This window comes from Podarcis pityusensis (assembly GCF_964106645.2).
Source record: "Podarcis pityusensis genome assembly, chromosome: 13".
NCBI lineage: Eukaryota > Metazoa > Chordata > Lepidosauria > Squamata > Lacertidae > Podarcis > Podarcis pityusensis.
The window spans coordinates 35,270,393-35,287,907 of record NC_138038.1 but is presented as its reverse complement, the minus strand read 5'-3'; the positions used below and the strand labels follow the sequence as shown (position 1 = coordinate 35,287,907).

Here is a 17,515-nt window from a genome sequence, read left to right as displayed (position 1 = left end):
AAGCTGGTGCCAAACGTATTGCTCTGCTTTCCTTTGAGGGGGACAGCCCATAAACTCCATACACCACCCAGGCTTGCCCCCCTTGCAATGTATATACTATAAGCAAGTCTCCCAAAAGTAACTCCTCAGCTTCCTAGTTCTCTTGCCATTTCCTGCCTAAGCTGAACCATTACCCTAAAAGTGTACGGAAGATGGGATTTTCAGAATGCAGATGTTCTTTTTAGCTATAAATATTTAACAGTTCCCACTGTTAAATAAATTTCTTTAGTGTAAAGAATAAGAGACTTTGGTAATTAAGCAGTGTATAAATACCTTAAATAAATAAATCTGTATTGCGAACAAAGCAACATTTGCACAGCTAGTGGTGTGAATGATTTAATTAACAAAACCTTTTTTTCTTTTTTGCTGAATGGAATCGAGAAATAAGTGAATTATGAGGGAAAGTACAGATTTTAAGATGATAAGCATAAAAAGGGTTGTGAGCATTGAAGAGTAACAAGCTATGTAAATTATGGGCCAAAAACCATAGTAATTAGTAAAAGCCAGGCCCAATGTACTGCCCCATTTCATTAGCCAATTGCTTGAGTTCCTGGAAATCTGCTTGTTTGGGATCAGCCATATCTTCCTCCCATGGCAACTGCCTTTTCTCGTCATAGTCTTCACTGAGCCCCTTTGGTTGGCCAATATCTTCCATGGAATAAGGAGATCTGGGCAGATTGACTAATGCTAGTTGGCCATCTTGCACAGAGTCATCGTAATAAGCATCCTCTTTGTCACGACGCATCAGGATTGGCTGGTAGAAAGAGAGCTGTTGGTCTGGTCTACTAATATCCACACTGTTCTCTGGATTTTCACATGTTGAAACTGTTGTATATCTAGGAGAGAAAGCAACCGATTGGCAAGACTGAATGTCTCTCTCATATATATATATATATATATATATATATATGCACACACACAATATATTTATACACACAGTGCTTTTTTCTAAAAAAAAATGTTTAGGGATACACTCATTTTCCTACTCATATTGAAATACAGCCCCTCAATGAGGCCAAACTTAGATTCACAAAATGTTTAGGGGTATGCGTACCCCTGCATCCCCCAGAAAAAAGCACTGAGCACGCACACACCCCCCCCCACACACTGTACTTTTCTGTGTTTAAGATTAGGTTTTTTTACTTTAAAATTATGTGAAAAACTGTGGGTCATCTTATACACAGGGCAAATTCCCCCCTGTTTTCTTAAATTGGAGTCCCAAAAAATAGGAGGCGTCTTATACATGGGGGCGTCTTATACATGAAAAAATACGGGGGGGGGGGTATCATCCCAGTCCAATCAACATTAATTGCATCTTGCAGAGTATCCTGAAACAATATGTAGAGCAAATGCAATAATATAAGACTTCATTTATTTTATCTTAAATCAGTCTTGCAAAACAGAGTACAATTTTATTAGCACATGGTTCATTGGGGTATTATTATTGTAATTAATTAGTAAATTAATTGTCTTAATGTGATGTACAATAAAAATCAAAACAAAAAAACAAAATCCAACCTAGTTAAAAATGCAAGAAACAGCAGATAGACTTAAAACAAAACGAAAACAATGCAAAACAGACAGTCTTGCAGCTACTTTAGTTGCAGCTTTCTCTTGTGAAGAATTCTACAGAGACAGAATCCTCCTTACCTTTTAGCTCTGCACTTCAGCCCTTGGGCACATGGGCAATACTGGCTAGGTCTGGGAAAGGCTGTGAGGCTGCCCCAACCCATCAGTCCAAAGAGGGAACTGGTGGGAATCTGGCATACTTCCCCTTCCTTTGGATAAGGAGTGCAGACAGGGAACGAGAGAGCTGTGTTGGAGATAGGACAGAGATGATAAAGGATTATGTGAAGAAAATCCATAAAGTAAAATCTGCCTGGAATATCTGCTATACAAGATACACTGGATTGGTTCACACGTAACACTAAGACAAAATATGTCGTGGCATGAATGAGCTACTATACTGGTGCACATTTAGAAAAATTCAGCCGCTTAGCTCCTCTCCTTGTGAGCTAAACCATAGTTAGTCTCTTAGCATTATGTGCAAATCCAGTCTTGTGGTTTGTTTCAGTAGCCCAAACCAAACACAAGCTATAACCAATACCTGCTCTTGGCTTACTGATTGTGATAATGAGGACAGGGGTTATATCAGGACCATGGTGTGAGAGGCGAAGATTAACTGTCTCTCCATGTGCACTGTGGTCTCAGTGTGGATTATAGTCCCCAGGAATTGGTAAAAAGGTAAAGGTAAAGGTAAAGGGACCCCTGACCATTAGGTCCAGTCGTGACCGACTCTGGGGTTGCAGCACTCATCTCGCTTTATTGGCCAAGGGAGCCGGTGTACAGCTTCTGGGTCATGTGGCCAGCATGACTAAGCTGCTTCTGGCGAACCAGAGCAGCACACCCGTCGGAATGGTACCTATTTATCTACTTGCACTTTGATGTGCTTTCAAACTGCTAGGTTGGCAGGAGCTGGGACTGAGTAACGGGAGCTCATCCTGTCGCGGGGATTCGAACCGCCAACCTTCTGATCGGCAAGTCCTAGGCTCCTGCGTCCCACCAGGAATTGGTACTTTCAGTTTAAAAGCTTTCACACAACTCCAAGTAAAGCAGTTAACATCACAAAATATGAGCAGACCAAATCCGAGGGTAGAAGGAAGTAGATTATCACGCCGGAGGCATGAGTACATAAAAACCATCTTACAGTTGCTGGCGGTGCAACACAGCCCCTGAGCACACTTGTCCCGGCGTGGGTCACATCTTGTTCCGCTCTCACCACGGCTCACACCTTTTGCACACCTGCCCCACACACATAGGTATCCCAGACAGCATTCCCTGTCCTTCCAGCATATCTAGGAGACAAAGCATGATGACGACACAGCATTTATTCTTTGAAGCTCAAAACTAGAAAATTCATTTAAAATACAAAGGCACTACCAGTGAAAAGACCCTGCCTAATTTTATTTATTCAGGATATGCTACTCAAAAGGCCAGCTTCTGTGTTTGCATTTCAAAATATGAGCAGACCAATACCAAAATTGCACAGGACCAAGGCCCTTTTCTCTCTTTTTCTGATACCCTTTTTTTCTTTCTCGCTCTTGCTCTCTTCCTGGCCAGCAGGCTGTCTGTCAGAGGAAGGGCAGATTCCTCTTGCCAGAGGCCTGAACTGATCACATTCGAGAGCTTTTGAAATTAGGCAGAGGGCCACATGCAGACTAGGACTGCAGATTGCCAGCACTCTTGTGGAAAGACTTTTGCTTTGGAGCCTCTCGTTTTAGAATACCCCTTTCTGCGGTAGAAATATTTCCCAGGGACAGTTCTGGCAGCAAAGTTGAGTGTACTCACTGTATTCTTGACCTTACACTGCTGACACCGGGAAGCAAGGAAGGACTTAAAGCAGAACTGGTCCTTTTGGCAGTCACTGTCACTCACACATTCCTGCTGGAGAGGAAGGACATATTTAAAAAGGGCTACAAGACCATAGCACTAGCAAGTTCCCTATTTCGTTGCTGGGTAATGGCTGAATTTAAGACTGCAGTTGGCTTCTGTGGAGCATCTTAGCTGGCTACTAGGATGGGACTTCTCCCTACCTCAGCTCAAACCTGTAAGTTTCCCATAGATAGTTCTACATGTAAGAAAAGGTAATAGAGTGTTACTCCTTTTGGAATATTAATGGATACTGCAAACTTCATTTCTGAATGCACACCAGAATATAAACAGCTCCATTTCCCATGTATATTCCCAACTAGCATTGTATTCAGTCATAGGGAATTTAACTGTGCGCTTAAGCACAGGCTCCAAGCTCTCCCATTCCTTGCCTCCCTTGAACTAGGACAGGGGTGGGGAAACTTTTTTTCTGCCCAAGGGCCACATTCCCTTCTGGGCAGCCTTCCAGGGGCCACATGCCAGGGGTGGGGTCAACAGCGGTGACTTACAAAGGCCAGATTCCTATACAACCTGCATCCAGGGAAGCAAGGACCGTAGTTCAAGGGCACATCTTCTGAGGCTGGCAAAAGCATTCAAGAAGGTTGTGGAGCAGAGCTGGTGAACTCATAGGGAGGGTGTGCAGCCTACAGAAAGTCCTGATGGCTATTTAATGAGGCCTGTAGGGTCACATTTGGTCGCCAGCCTGAGCTTCACTGCTCCTGGACTAGGAGAAGCTCTGCTGCAGGCCTTCATCAAGAGCCCTGCTAGAGAACTGTATAGAAACCTATTGATAAAGCTTTTAATGTTACCAACACTTGTGTGGAACTTGGAGCCAGTGTGGTGTAGTGGTTAGAGTGCTGGAATAGGACCCAGGAGACCAGGGTTCAAATCCCCACTCGGCCATGAAACTCACACTGAGTGACCATGGGCCAGTCACAGTCTTTCTACCTCACAGGGATGTTGTGAGGATAAAATTGGGAGGAAGAGAACCAAGTATGCCGGTGTTATGTACTGAAGTTCTCACCCTGGGCCAGCAGGGGGATACTGTAGATAGTTATGCAAATGAAGGATCGAAAAGTGACGTTCAGTGATTGGATAGTTTTAGAAAATGGCAACAGTTGCATTGTTCCGGAGCTCTATATAAGCAGGCTGACTGAGCTCCTCAGCCTAGTTCTGTTCTGGCATCTGAATAAAGAAGAGCTGTTTAAAGAATCGCTGTGTCGTCTGACATGTTCGCCCACAACTTAACAGCCACCTTGAGCTCCTTGGAGGGGGGTATAAATGTAATAAATAAAGAGAACAAAAACACAGCAGCCCCAAGAGGCTATCTCGTCACCTCTCCCACCTCATGGAAGAATTCAGATCAGACAAAAAGAAAGCACCCACACAAGCAGTGCTTGGAGCACATGAAAGACAGTCAGAAAATTGCAAATAAACACCAGCTGTTTTGCCTTACATGCCACAAATTCTCCTGCAAACTACCTCAGTTTGGAAGCGGCATTTCTAGTGCACAGACGTTTGTCTTAAAATGTTTGTGCCATTTATCTCCACAAGAATCCTTCACAGGTGTGGCGAACACAGGATGCCGAGTGTCGCCTTCCAATGTACAGCACCCGTTTCAAGAATTGTTTCAATTCTTACTCTTACATACAGTACACACACACATAAAGCACAGCTGGAAAATACTGTAGTTTTAAGTATGGTCTGGTATGACAGTCAGATGCATAACAATCTCTTGGTGGTTTGATTTTTTTCTTCAAAAAGTAGACTTAATGTGGGAAACCTCTTTTAGTTCAGGTTTCCTTTTTCGATGCAAGTGTGTAACCTGTTCGATTTGAAAGGAAGAGTGAAGTGCCAGATAAAACCTCAGAAATTCATTTGGGTGAGTGATTTCCAATGGATGGGGTGTCAATGCCCTGCGTAGGTTTCTGCCTCTCCTCATCATTAATGCACAGAAACGTATGGCTTATTTGTTGTTTTGTAATTTATTCCAGTCGCAGAGTACAGCTTTTCTTGGTACGGAACTATATAGCGAGCCAAGAACAAGGTTGCTGTTGAAGCGGCTAGTCATATACTGAGTTTTCAGATTTTAACAAGAATTTGCTTCCTGTTATCAGATTAACAAGTTGCTCTACTCTGTCTCAAGCAGGGCGGAATTTTGTTCTTGTTTATTTTCTCTCTCGTGTTTTTCTGTAAAAACAATAACAAAAATGATTTAATTTTTATTGTTTTTACAGGGGGGGAAATACAAAAGAGCATGGTGCTGATAGCACCAAGGTCACAGGTTTGATCTCCGTATGGGACAGCTGCATATTCCTGAATTGCAGGGGGTTGAACTAGATGATCCTCAGGGTCCCTTCCAACTCTGTGATTCTATTGCATATGAAATATCTTTATTTAATGTTGAGCATCAATCAGTACAAATTTATTCAGTCGATTGCTGTTTCCTGGGCTGGTGACTATCCAATTTAACTCCTTCTCGCTGCTCAAATACCAAATTTTGTTCTGTGTGGAAATGATTCTGCATATCTTTATTTCAAAATTTCATATATATTTGGTAATGTAATGTTTTATTCCATGTTGTGAGGCCTTTTGATTATAGACAGTGAGCCTGAAACCAAGACTAATGGGAAAAAATGGGTTACCTTGGCTCAGAACTTTGAACACCCCAGCACAGACAGATTTAACTTACAGGCCAGGTTTTAGGTCTAACCAACCATTTCCCAGCCTGCTACAAGAAGAAAGTGCTAGAAAGGGGGGGGTGTGTATATATTTCTCTATTTTTTCCTTCCTCTCTGCACAGAAACAATTTCAGTCTGTTTTCTTAGAGCCAAATGTTGCTATTTCTGAACAGGGCTGGGTGTAATCAAAGAGGAGAGCAAAATTGAAGTAACCTGACGGGCCGTTGATTTCAGTGGGGGAGTTGGGCTGCTCTCATTGAAACCAACAGAACAGAACAAACTGCTCACCGTTTGAGGATGTAATATCGAACACTGTTGGTAATTACTATAGCTTGTAGGTCAGTGACAATATGACAAATGTAAGAAGAATTATTGTGGAAATAATAAGAATTATACTCCCTTGCTACCAGCTATACGAGGGGTGGAACTGCTGCCACCTCTCTCTTTCCCTTCAAATTCAACACCTTTCCTTTTCCACAGTTACATCTGCACCATACATTTAAAGCACATGCCGCTCCCGATAAGAATCCCGGAAGCTGTAGTTTGTTAACAGTGCTGGGAATTGGACTCTGTGATAAGTAAACTACAGTTCCCCGAGTTCTTTGGGGGAAGCCATGTGCTTTAAATGTATGGTGTGGGTGTGATGGTAGCAATGCTTAAGAACATTTCACAGCAGACACCCATGTTTCTTCCCTCCCTGCGTTGCTTTCCCACTGTTGATTTTAAATTGTAAGCTCCTTGCAAGCAGAGACCTGTGTATGTTGCCTAGGTGCACTGTTACATGCAGTGGTAGCACAGGAAGACTTGTTGTTGTTGTTTTGAATCCCGGCCAGGATTCAGGAGGTACTATCTGTGCTATTCTGTATCCAAGAACCTGATTCTATAACATTAACTTTAAAAAAGAAAAATACAAATTGCTCATTCTCAGGGTTTTGTTTTCAAAAGGAAATATTTTTATTTCAAGAATTTGAGAGAAACGCTTTTCTCCTTTTGGAGGATTCTCTCCCCAGCCTGCCACCCTGTGGATGTGAAAGAGGAAATAGCTAGGAAACCAGAGACATTCTCTGTTGCCCAGGCAAATGAGAGGCTTCCCTCCTGCCTTATATTTTCCGCCAGAAGAAAAGGAAATGATGCTTTCGTGGAAGGAGCTTGCGGTTTGGGGTGACAGGCAGGGCCTTCTTCTTGATGGGGTGGGGGGCTGTCAAAAGCCCATTCCGAATGGCCAGCAGCCTGTGCCTCCTGTCAGTGGCCGGCTCTTCCTTTTCCCAGTTGGCTTCGGGGATGGGCTTGCTCTTAAGGTGCTGGGGCAAGCGGAAGATTAGAAAGGTCAGCCTAGGCCTGGGCTGGGGTGGGCCCAGCTTGAGGAATCTGAGCCCATTGCTCTCTCTGTCTGCCTCAGCGCCATTTTCTTCCTGACTAGCCACTGGCTTTTTCTCCTGGAAAGATACAGATAAAATGCAACCAGGGTGAGGATATTACCTCAGTGGTTTGTGGGAATCAGCCTGAGAAGGACTTTATGCTTAGAATGAGAAGTGGGAGGGTTTCCAAGCTGGGGGTCCACATTCTTTTACCCCCTCCAGGAAAGAGGAGGGGGTCAGAGGAAGAGGTATTCCTGGGATAAGGAAAAGACCAATCTACGGGAATAGGGAGGAAGAGGGGGCAACCTGTGGCCCTCCAGATGTTGCTGGGCTCCACCTCCCATCATCCCCTGACCCCTGATGAGGGCAACAATATCCAGAGGACCAGAAGCTCACCCATCCCTCCTTTTGGGGAAAGCAGAGGTACACTAGTCTAACAAGGTTTATTGGTCATGATAGTTGAACTGAACTGCCAGTATCAAATGCTGAGGACAGATAGCACAGAGCAACTGCAGCCTTCCATCCCTACTTATAAACATCCCAGCGTAAAAACCCACCTATGTAGATCAGGCTAGTTTCTACCCCTCCCTATTCTCTATCCAGGCAACTGAGAGGCATGATCAGAGTTCTAAGACATATTCAAGCCCAGCATAGACATGCAAGGGGGATATGAAGTATGCCCACAGAAGGAGAGAGGTCTAAAGGCCAGAGAGAGAGGTCTGGAGGGATGCATCTAGAGTCTAACATGCAGCTTGCCACACACAGCAAGTCACATGCAACCAAAAAATTAGGTGAGGAAAGGTGAGTGGGCTTGTTACCCTCCTGAGCATGCACTGACCTCATCCTCTTCCTCCTCCTCTGGGCGGGCGTCTGCCTGTTCAATAGAAGTCACCGTTTTCTCTGAAAACACCATCTCTCCTGTACGGTTATCAGTCATCTGCATATTTTGAGAGAACAACATTAAGACTGCATAGGAGCGACAGAACAAGCGAAGAAGCCTCCTTACTTTTAAACATTTGTGAGGCGGCGGCATGGTTGACGGCAGAAACATCCTCATGGCCAAGGCTCCACAGAGCTATGGGGACAGTTGACTTGGCTTCACAGGGGCAAGGGGGTGTCCTCAGGTGCCTGCACTAGACTTGCGACCCCCTTAGGAAAGAGGTGGAGAGCCTATGCCTGTCCCGTCAGCCCTAGACAACATGGCCAGGGGACATAGATTATGGGTGTTGTAGTCTAACAACACCTGGAGAGAGCCCTTATTCCCCTCACAGAGCTGTGGTTCTCAACGTGGCTCAACAGTCAGTTCCTCTGCCCAGGGAACTCTGGGAATTGTAGCTCTGTGAGGGCAACGGAGGTCTCCTAACAGTGCTCAGCACCCCTTAACAAACTATACTTCCCAGGAATCTTTGGAGGAAGCTCTAACTTTAAATTTAATGTATGATGCCACTTTAAATGTACAGTGCCAATGGGGCCCTACTCAGATTAGACCCATGGAAACTAATGAATCCATAGTCTCCAGACAGCATGCACCAGAATATAATACCAATGGTGGACTGTGGGAGGGAAAGAATACATGGGAAAAGATTATTCCATGGCTTTGTTGGGATGGTTGGTTGCTTGAGTTGCAATATATACACGGAGAGCCATTTGTCAGAATGGGTGAAAGCTGATGGGAAACATGAACTTGCTTCAAGAACCATGTCAAGCAACGGGGAGTCCAGGACCTAAGATCTATGCCAGGCTGGCCAAAGGGGTTCTGCTGACTGTGGCTGAGCATCTAAGCCATCCTCTGCTGCCTTGTGCATATATTTTATATGTTACTGACAAAATGCCTTTTAGTCTAGAATTTGATGTCCCCAAATGGCTACCCAACGATAGGGACAGCCTGGACACCACCAGCTATATTGATCAGAACTTGCATCCCCCAGGTATTGAATTGCCAGCCAGTGAGGTAGACTGAGCTTAGTTATCCATGGTTCTTCATTTTGGTTTTGGTTTTCAATAGCTCACTCACTTTGCTGATTTCACGGTGGCTGTAGACAGTGGCATTCCCCACTTTCCGCTGGTGCTTCTCCTCATTGTGATAGTTTGAGGGCAGCTTGCTGATATCCACAGAGGGCTCAAGCTGGTCTTTCCCCAGCACATCCTCCTACACAATAGACAAAAACGGATCATTATACTGTGTAGGGAAAGGAGACAGAGGGTCCCTCCAGATGAACTGAGCATCCTGATTCCCTTGGACAAAACTTACAAAGAGGTTACATTATGTGCGGTCTTTATTTATTTGGTAGATTATGTGCGGTCTTCATTTTTATTTGTTTGCAGGGAGGTTATACAACAATGAGTGTTAGTGCTGTGTTCATTCCAATTCGCTTTTGGAGTGTTTGCATGTCTTCCAGTATTTTATCCTTTCCGCTCATTTCCTCATCACTTTCCTAGCCACAAAAAAGTCCATTTCTTTTTCAAAGTGAATTTCACTTGCACTTCAATTGTGCAAACCTAAACTCTGGGGATGCATTTGGATCCCACCCCCAAAATGCTCACTGTTTGTGCAAGATACCCTCTCGCCCATCCTAATTTGACCTTTTTACAAGAAGGAAGGTGATGGGGAAAGTATGATTCAACAGTTGCTTGACACAACCACCGTATAACCTCTCCAACAAACAAACAAACAAACAAACAAATGATCGATAAAGAGCCATAATTGTCGTTCCGCCCCATGAACTTCATGCAAAGAAATCAAGTTGAATGATTAATAAACAGGTCTGGAAGCCCAACAGCATCTTCTCCCTCTCTCCAAAAAGTAGCTTTCATCAGAGGAATCAGTTAAAATAATAATAAACGTAAGTTTGTTTTCTTACTAGTCTTCTGTTTATTTTTGAATAAATAAATAACAATGTGTTTTTTAAAAAAAGAAACAAATTTGAGGAACAGCTACCAAGAATGATAGCCTTAATGGTTCGTAGTTGGTCAATTTCATCAAAGGGTACTTTCAGATGAGAGATCCCTCTCAAGTATGGCTGGCCAGACACCACTTAACTGTTTAACTGCCAAGGCCCAAGATGTCTAGCAGAATCCTCAGTGCCTGCAGGTGAGAACCCTCCCCTTTCCGCAGCTTCTAAGAATTCTCATGGAGGAAAACAATAAACAGGTCAGTGTGATTTCTGCAGCAAGGCAGAAACAATTTAGATTTAAACTTGAAGTTTCAGCCTGGAAATTAACTTAAATTAACCATTACAAGACAAGATGCCACACCCACAAAATGCTCACAAGCTGTTGTGCTGTTAGGGCAGGACTTTGATGCAGACTTCTATAAGACCACCGAGTCTGAAATTGCTCACAAGAGCAGATTTAACGGGTTTATTATGCCAGCACAAAGTATTAATTTCAGCATTCAAATTTCAAAGCAGAAATTAAGGATTGTGCTTTCCAAATATGTGGAATTAGGCATTCTTAACCCCCAAACCCCAGCTTTTGAACCTTAAAATCATGAGAGATTTGCTTGTGAACCTCTGAGAAATCAACATTTTACATTCCCAAAGGCTGGGAATTGATGCTATTCTAAATTCCCATAATGTAATTAGCACTGGAACACTTTCTCATCCACCTCCAGGGGAAAGCACACACCCAGACAAACATTAACTGTGAACACATCATTATTTAAAGCACACGACATGCCCCAGAGAATCCTGGGAACTGTAGTTTACTCCCACAGAGCCACCATTTCCAGCACCACCAATAATACACTATAGTTCCCAGGACTCCCCCCACCCCACCCTTTTTGGAGAAGGAAAATGTGTTTTAAATGTATTGTGCGTATGCAACCTGAGTGCATCATGAGCAAGAAAAAGAATGAGCAGGTTGTGGGGAATCAGATGATAATGAGAACAAGATGGAGAAAAGTTGTTTGAGATCTTCCTTGGGCTTTAAATGTAAAGGATGGGCAGATTCCATCCAGAATTCCTAGATGCTGTGCAGTGTTTACTGCAGCCTCCACCAACCTGGGACTGGTGGGAGTCACAGACCAAATCAGCCAGAGGATACCAGGATTATTGCAAGAATCCTCCCTTTAAAAAAAACCCCCAACTCATTACAGATGCTCACAGAGCATCTGAAGCGTCCCTTCTATTATGTGGGATGGGTGTGTGTGGCTCTGATGCTCCCCCTCTCCCTCTCTCATCATCCTCATCCCTTACCCGGCTCTGCTCAAAGATGTTGCGAAACTCCTTGAAGAGCCTCTCCACGCTGGGGGGCAGGAAGGCAGCAGATGCCGTGGTCCTTCCTTGCATCAGAGCTGTCAGGCACCAGAATCCCCACACCAGCGGCAGCAGCATCTTGGGCCGATCCCTGATTCTCTCGCTGCCAGAGCCAGACCTGCGCAAAAGGGGAAATATCGGAGAGAGAGGAGCTAACTCAGCAGGCACCGCCCCTGCCGGCTATTCTCAAGACCCTCCCCTCCTGCACTCAGGCGTCCACCCAACCCCACAACCCTTCGTCCCTTTGCTCTGCCCCAGAACAGCCCACGTGGACCAGTGCTTAGAGGCCCAAAGGGACAGAGGCCTTTCCCCCCAAATCCCAGGCAAACCGAGTCGAAAAAAGCAAGGATGGGGATCCTGTAGCCTTACAGGTGCTTTGGGGCTCCCAAGGGCCGTGGGTCGGGCCAGAGCACATGCTGTGCATGCAAAAGGTTCCTGGCTCAATCCCTGGCATCACCAGGTGTCGGAAACCCTGAAGGGTAGCTGCCAGTCAGTGCAGTAAACACTGAGGGTAGATCCACACCATATACAGCGGTACCTCGGGTTAAGAACTTAATTCGTTCTGGAGATTTGTTCTTAAGCTGAAACTGTTCTTAACTTGAAGCACTACTTTAGGTAATGGGGCCTCCTGCTGCCGTTGCGCTGCCGCTGCACGATTTCTCTTCTCATCCTGAAGCAAAGTTCTTAACCCGAAGTAATATTTCTGGGTTAGCGGAGTCTGTAACCTGAAGCATATGTAACCTGAAGCGTATGTAACCCGAGGTACCACTGTATTTAACACACATTTAAAGAACATGATTTCCCCCAATGACTCCTGGGAGCTGTAGCTACCATGCTCATAGAGCAACAATTCCCAGCACCATTAACAAACTACAATTCCCAAGATGATTGGGGGGGGAGTTGTGTGTTTTAAATGTAAGGTGTGGATCTGCCCTGAGGTGGTGGCACCAATAGACAGACTAAGCGTGTTCCAGCAGAGGGTGGTCCATGAGGAAAAACAGGGCTCTCAAATTTCAGCAAGGAAATACGATACTAAAATTTACCCCCCCTCCATTTACATCATTATTGTGGTGCCCCCCCTCCCCATGGCACCGGTGACCAGCACAGCCCCTAAAACTACCTCTGATATTGGCCTGCCACCCTCCTCGCACCCACCCCTTCTCGGCACCCACACCCTTCGGGGTCAGCCACCCCTCTGCCCCACACAGGGGCTGCAGCCCACCTCTTCTTAACCCCCTCGATTCACTAGCCAGCCTGTAACTAAGCAGAACTCCCTGTTGGTCAGTTTCTGACAGGCCCATTTGAAAAAAGGTTCCGGTTCCAGAATGTGCCAGCTTTGCCTGGCATCTGTCAGGGCAGAGCAGCTGTTTCTCCACACAGACCCATACAGTGTATGTGTGGGGTATCTTTTTACAGCCTTCCCATAAGCTGCCAGAGGTCCCTTGAATGATTTAGAGGGCCTCACATCCATCGCCCTATTTGCAATGTTTAGTTTGAGCTAGGGTTGACTCCAGAACATAATGTGAATCCCGGAGAGTTCAGCACTAGACGGAACATATGAAGTAACAATGAAGAACACTTCTGAGCATGTCAAGAGCGCTCTCCCCTCACCGTTCAGGAAACAGTCAGCCCCTACTGCAGAATATTAAGAAGCAAGGCTTTTAGGTCAGAGGGGCTGGCTTTCAAAGCCCGGGAAGGCAGGTGAAGGCTGCAATCCTAACTCCACTTACCTGGAAGTAAGCACCTCTGAATTCAATAGGTCTTACTTCTGAGTAGATATGGTTAGGATTGCACAAACGTCCACCTCAATGTCTTCTCCCTCTGCCTCCAGTAATCCAAAGTACCAGATCCCCACATCTCTTTATCATCCACATATTTAAACCCAGCTGCTAAACCTAGCACAACTTACAAAAAAGGAAAAGCAGCACACAACAAAGGCCAAGATATTCAGCATTAAAAGCACAGGACTGAAAGAAAACATCTTCGAAGGAGGACTTATGGAGATCCCTGCTGGATCAGCCCTAGGTCCATCTAGGCCACACACAGGACCTGAAGGGCATATTGCTTGTAGACATAGAATTTCTATTAAGTCATAGTGGCCAATGGTGGTCATAGTGTGGTGGTGTGGTGGTTAAAGTGTTGGATTAGGACCTGGGAGGTGAGAGTTCAAAATACCCTCCCAGCCCTGCACCTCACTGGGTGATCTTGGGACAGCCTCTCGGCCAAATTTACCTCACAGATTTCCAGTGGGCATCAAATAGAGCAGGAAGAACTCTATGGCTGACTACATGCCATACATGTAAAGCATATGCCGCCCCCTCAATATCTTGGGAACTGTAGTTTCTCCCTCAGAACTACAAGTCCCAGCACCTTTAAATTACAATTCCCAGGGTTCTTTGGGCGAAGTCATGTTTAGAGTCAATCCTGACATACCCACACTTCGGCTTGTCCCATTGCTTTTCCCCGGGAGAACAGTGGCAATTTGTGTTTTATTTTGCTCTAATTTAGCACTGAAGTGCATGTTTTCCCTGGGAAAAGAGCAGGGCAAGGGGGAAATTGCTCGGATTCATGCCTAGAAAGTGTGGGTCAAGCAGAAAACTGTTCAAGCCCCTGCTTTCTAGGTAACAGGACAAACGGAAATGTGGATGAGCCCAAGTAGTGCTATTAAAAACTCAGATAGCAACAGATCTTTGAAGAGCAGGATGCTGTTTATGGAGCTGGTGGAAGTTGTGGTCCAAAAAACATCTGGAGGGCCCCAGACTGGGGAAGGTTACTTTTAATTACTGTACCACAGTCATTTTCAATCTGTGTTCCTCTGAGACTTGAACTGGGTTGCTAACTAACCAGACAGAACCACTTTTCACAGCAGTGTGGTTTGCAGGTATTATTAGCTGGTGACAGTGTCCACTGAGCAATCCCTTACTTAGCAAGTTAAGTACAGTGGTACCTTGGGTTACATACACTTCAGGTTACAGACGCTTCAGGTTACAGACTCCGCTAACCCAGAAATAGTGCTTCAGGTTAAGAACTTTGCTTTAGGATGAGAACAGAAATTGTGCTCCAGTGGTGCAGCGGCAGCGGGAGACCCCGTTATCTAAAGTGGTGCTTCAGGTTAAGAACAGTTTCAGGTTAAGAACCGACCTCCAGAATGAATTAAGTACTTAACCCGAGGTACCACTGTATTATCACTTGCTAATAGCTGCAGAACAAGCTGCCATTAAGAGCACAGGAGCAGGGTACAGTAACAAAGTTGGCAACTGTAACCCTAAAGTCTTCTCCTGCAGGACACAGCCACAGCAGAGAGTTGAATGAATTGTGTAGAAGCACTCTCTTAATATTTTGCACAGGGTGACAGCTAGACATCAGAAGAGCGGACCACACCCTGCACAATTGCATGCTAGCATGCATCCCAGAATACTCCGCAGTGTGGAGGTACTGTAGCAGATACGCAGAGGTCCCTCCGCAAAAACAAAACAACAAAGAAAGTAAATCATGGATTAAAGTGTTTTCTGGGGGCAGAAGGTTTGGAACCCACTGTATAGCAGCCCTGTAATATAAACACTGGATTCCTGTGACTGGTTCTCATGGCCAGGAAGCTACAGTACTTGCTTCCATAAGAACAATGGGTGCATTTCTGCCGTGTCACCATTAGGTGGTGACTTATGATTCCAGTGAAACTGACATGTACTGTATTGTCAAAAGTCCACCATGATTAAAAATCCAGGAAATGACTCTCCCTGCCTGGGAAGTGTGTGCATGTGTGTGAACTGGAGGGGGGGCGGGGGAGAGATTTTGTCATTCCAAACCCTCTCGCTAAATTCATATGGGAAATCAGAAGCCTAGGAGTAGAGCACAACCTTCTCTCCTCTGAAATAAAAAAAATTAAGGTCTTATATATATAATAAATGTTCATGAATGTACCAACCAAGCACGTACATAGATATGTGGACCACATGTCTGGAGCAGCACAGAAAGACCACCCTGAAACCATTTTGACTCTCAAACTGACCAAATGTTTTCTCTGCAAGGAGGGAGGGGGTGAGGGAACCTTCCCATTGTCTCAGGAATTGGGAAATCACCATCTCAAAGGGAGACAAACTACCAGGAAAGGCAATCAGATAAGGCATTATCAGATAGCCTGGCAGACAGGAAAAACAACATTCAAATTTCTGTTGTAGACCACCTTTTCTGTGATGTACCATAGGTATGATGTTTGTGGAGGGTGGTCTTGGGTTACACCCCTTCTGTGATGTATGCATGATGTATGGAGGGGTGCTCTTGAGCTCCAGGGCAGGGAATTTAAAATGTCTATATAAGGGCAGCACACCTTTGTTCTGGGTCCTCCTCCGTCCTCCTGCGTGTGAGGGGAGCACCCTGTTGCAACAGCTTTAATAAAGATCAGGCTTATTAGCTGCTTTGCTTCTCAATATTCTTTGGTTGGCCTCTGTTATTTTCTCCTACCAATAGGGAACCCACATAAGGACTCTATACAGGCTCTTAGATACCCCATAAGGGGAAAAGGTCTGATTTTGTTTACAACATGGTCTATGTCAGATTCTAGATGGAATCGGGGCTACTCATGCATGCAAGTTCTTTGTTCCACATGACATCAAAAACACAAATCTACCCACTCACCATTTAACCCAAATTTCTGCTTACCACATAAAATATGGTAAGTAAAAAATTACTGTGTCTATTTTACCTCTGCAAAAACTGCTGGTCAGTCATGTGTGTGGTGACTGGAGAGATTGCATATTTCACTGCCACACTCCTTAATTCTGCTTGTTCCTCACTTGAGCACAACCTAGCCATTTTGTTTTAGGTGGCCTTGGGGTGAATTTGCTGGGACGTCCAACCCCGGGAACATTGGCAACTGTCTTCAATGTTTTCCACTTTCGAATAATCTTTCTCACTGTAGAATGATGGACTTAAAATTGGTTGGAGGTGGCCTTATAACCCATCCCAGTTTCACGAGCAACAACAATTGCTTCTCGAAGAGCATTGCTGATGTGTTTCCTCCTTGGCATTGCGCTACAACACACCCGAATGCCCCAGGCCAGCAAATTGAAACTTCAGCTTTTATAGAGATGGGCACATTTGCTCATGATCAATTAAGCAAAGGCATTTGATTAGCTGCTACTTAGCTTCTTAATTCCTATGGAAGCAGTAAGGGTGTATTTAGTTTTTCTCCATTTTGGCTTTATTTCTGTTAAATAAATCATGGCACAGTGTAATACGTCATGTGCTGTTGTCCATCCGAGTTTGTATTTACCTAATTTTCAGACCTGCTAAGGAAAGATGATTTCCTCATAGCCAGCTGCCTCTGTCTGGCTTCTGGTACCTTGCTGGTCAGATACCTCTGGGAAGCCTACAAGGAGGCCTTGGAAACAAACAAACGCAAGCCCTTTGCTGTGGCTTCCTTCGCTCTGGTCTTCCCACGACTTGCTGCCTCTGAAGCAATTTAGGACTAATTTATCCTCCACGAATTTGCTTTAGAATGTAAACGAGTGGCGCTGCCCGCATCTTGAGGAAGTTAACTTGTGCGTCGTTCCTTGTTTTGCAACATTATCACCCGGTCCCCTAAGAAAGGTATCGCGCGCCCTTTCCTGGTCCCGTTTCCTGCTTGGCGGGGTGTGTGCGTGTGTTTTTGTGTGTGTGTGTGCGTGTCCTGTGTGAACACGAAATTCCGCCCCTTCCAGCCCTCGGCTCCTCCCCTCGTGGAACTGACTCACTGCTGCTAATTCAATTCCTC

At 45.0% G+C, this 17,515-nt stretch overlaps 1 protein-coding gene across 5 annotated transcripts; it reads right to left on the bottom strand.

Moving 5' to 3' along the window:
• Positions 1–362: 362 nt before the first annotated feature.
• DKKL1 (dickkopf like acrosomal protein 1) lies at positions 363–13,829 on the bottom strand. 5 transcript variants are annotated; one of them, XM_080976239.1, is made up of 8 exons: positions 13,673–13,829; positions 11,704–11,881; positions 9,522–9,656; positions 8,346–8,444; positions 3,388–3,483; positions 2,747–2,894; positions 1,690–1,852; positions 363–875 (listed from the first exon to the last, which is right to left on the bottom strand). In XM_080976239.1, exons 2-8 carry the CDS (start codon positions 11,839–11,841, stop codon positions 533–535), a joined length of 1,122 nt encoding a protein of 373 aa, XP_080832365.1. In that variant the 5' UTR covers positions 11,842–11,881; positions 13,673–13,829; the 3' UTR covers positions 363–532. The 5 variants fall into 5 exon arrangements, with proteins under 5 accessions (XP_080832365.1, XP_080832362.1, XP_080832363.1 ...); XM_080976236.1 differs by lacking the exon at positions 13,673–13,829 and adding an exon at positions 12,919–13,210; XM_080976237.1 differs by lacking the exon at positions 13,673–13,829 and adding an exon at positions 12,919–13,209 and having other exon boundaries at positions 3,388–3,480.
• Between the last annotated feature and the right edge of the window lie 3,686 nt (positions 13,830–17,515).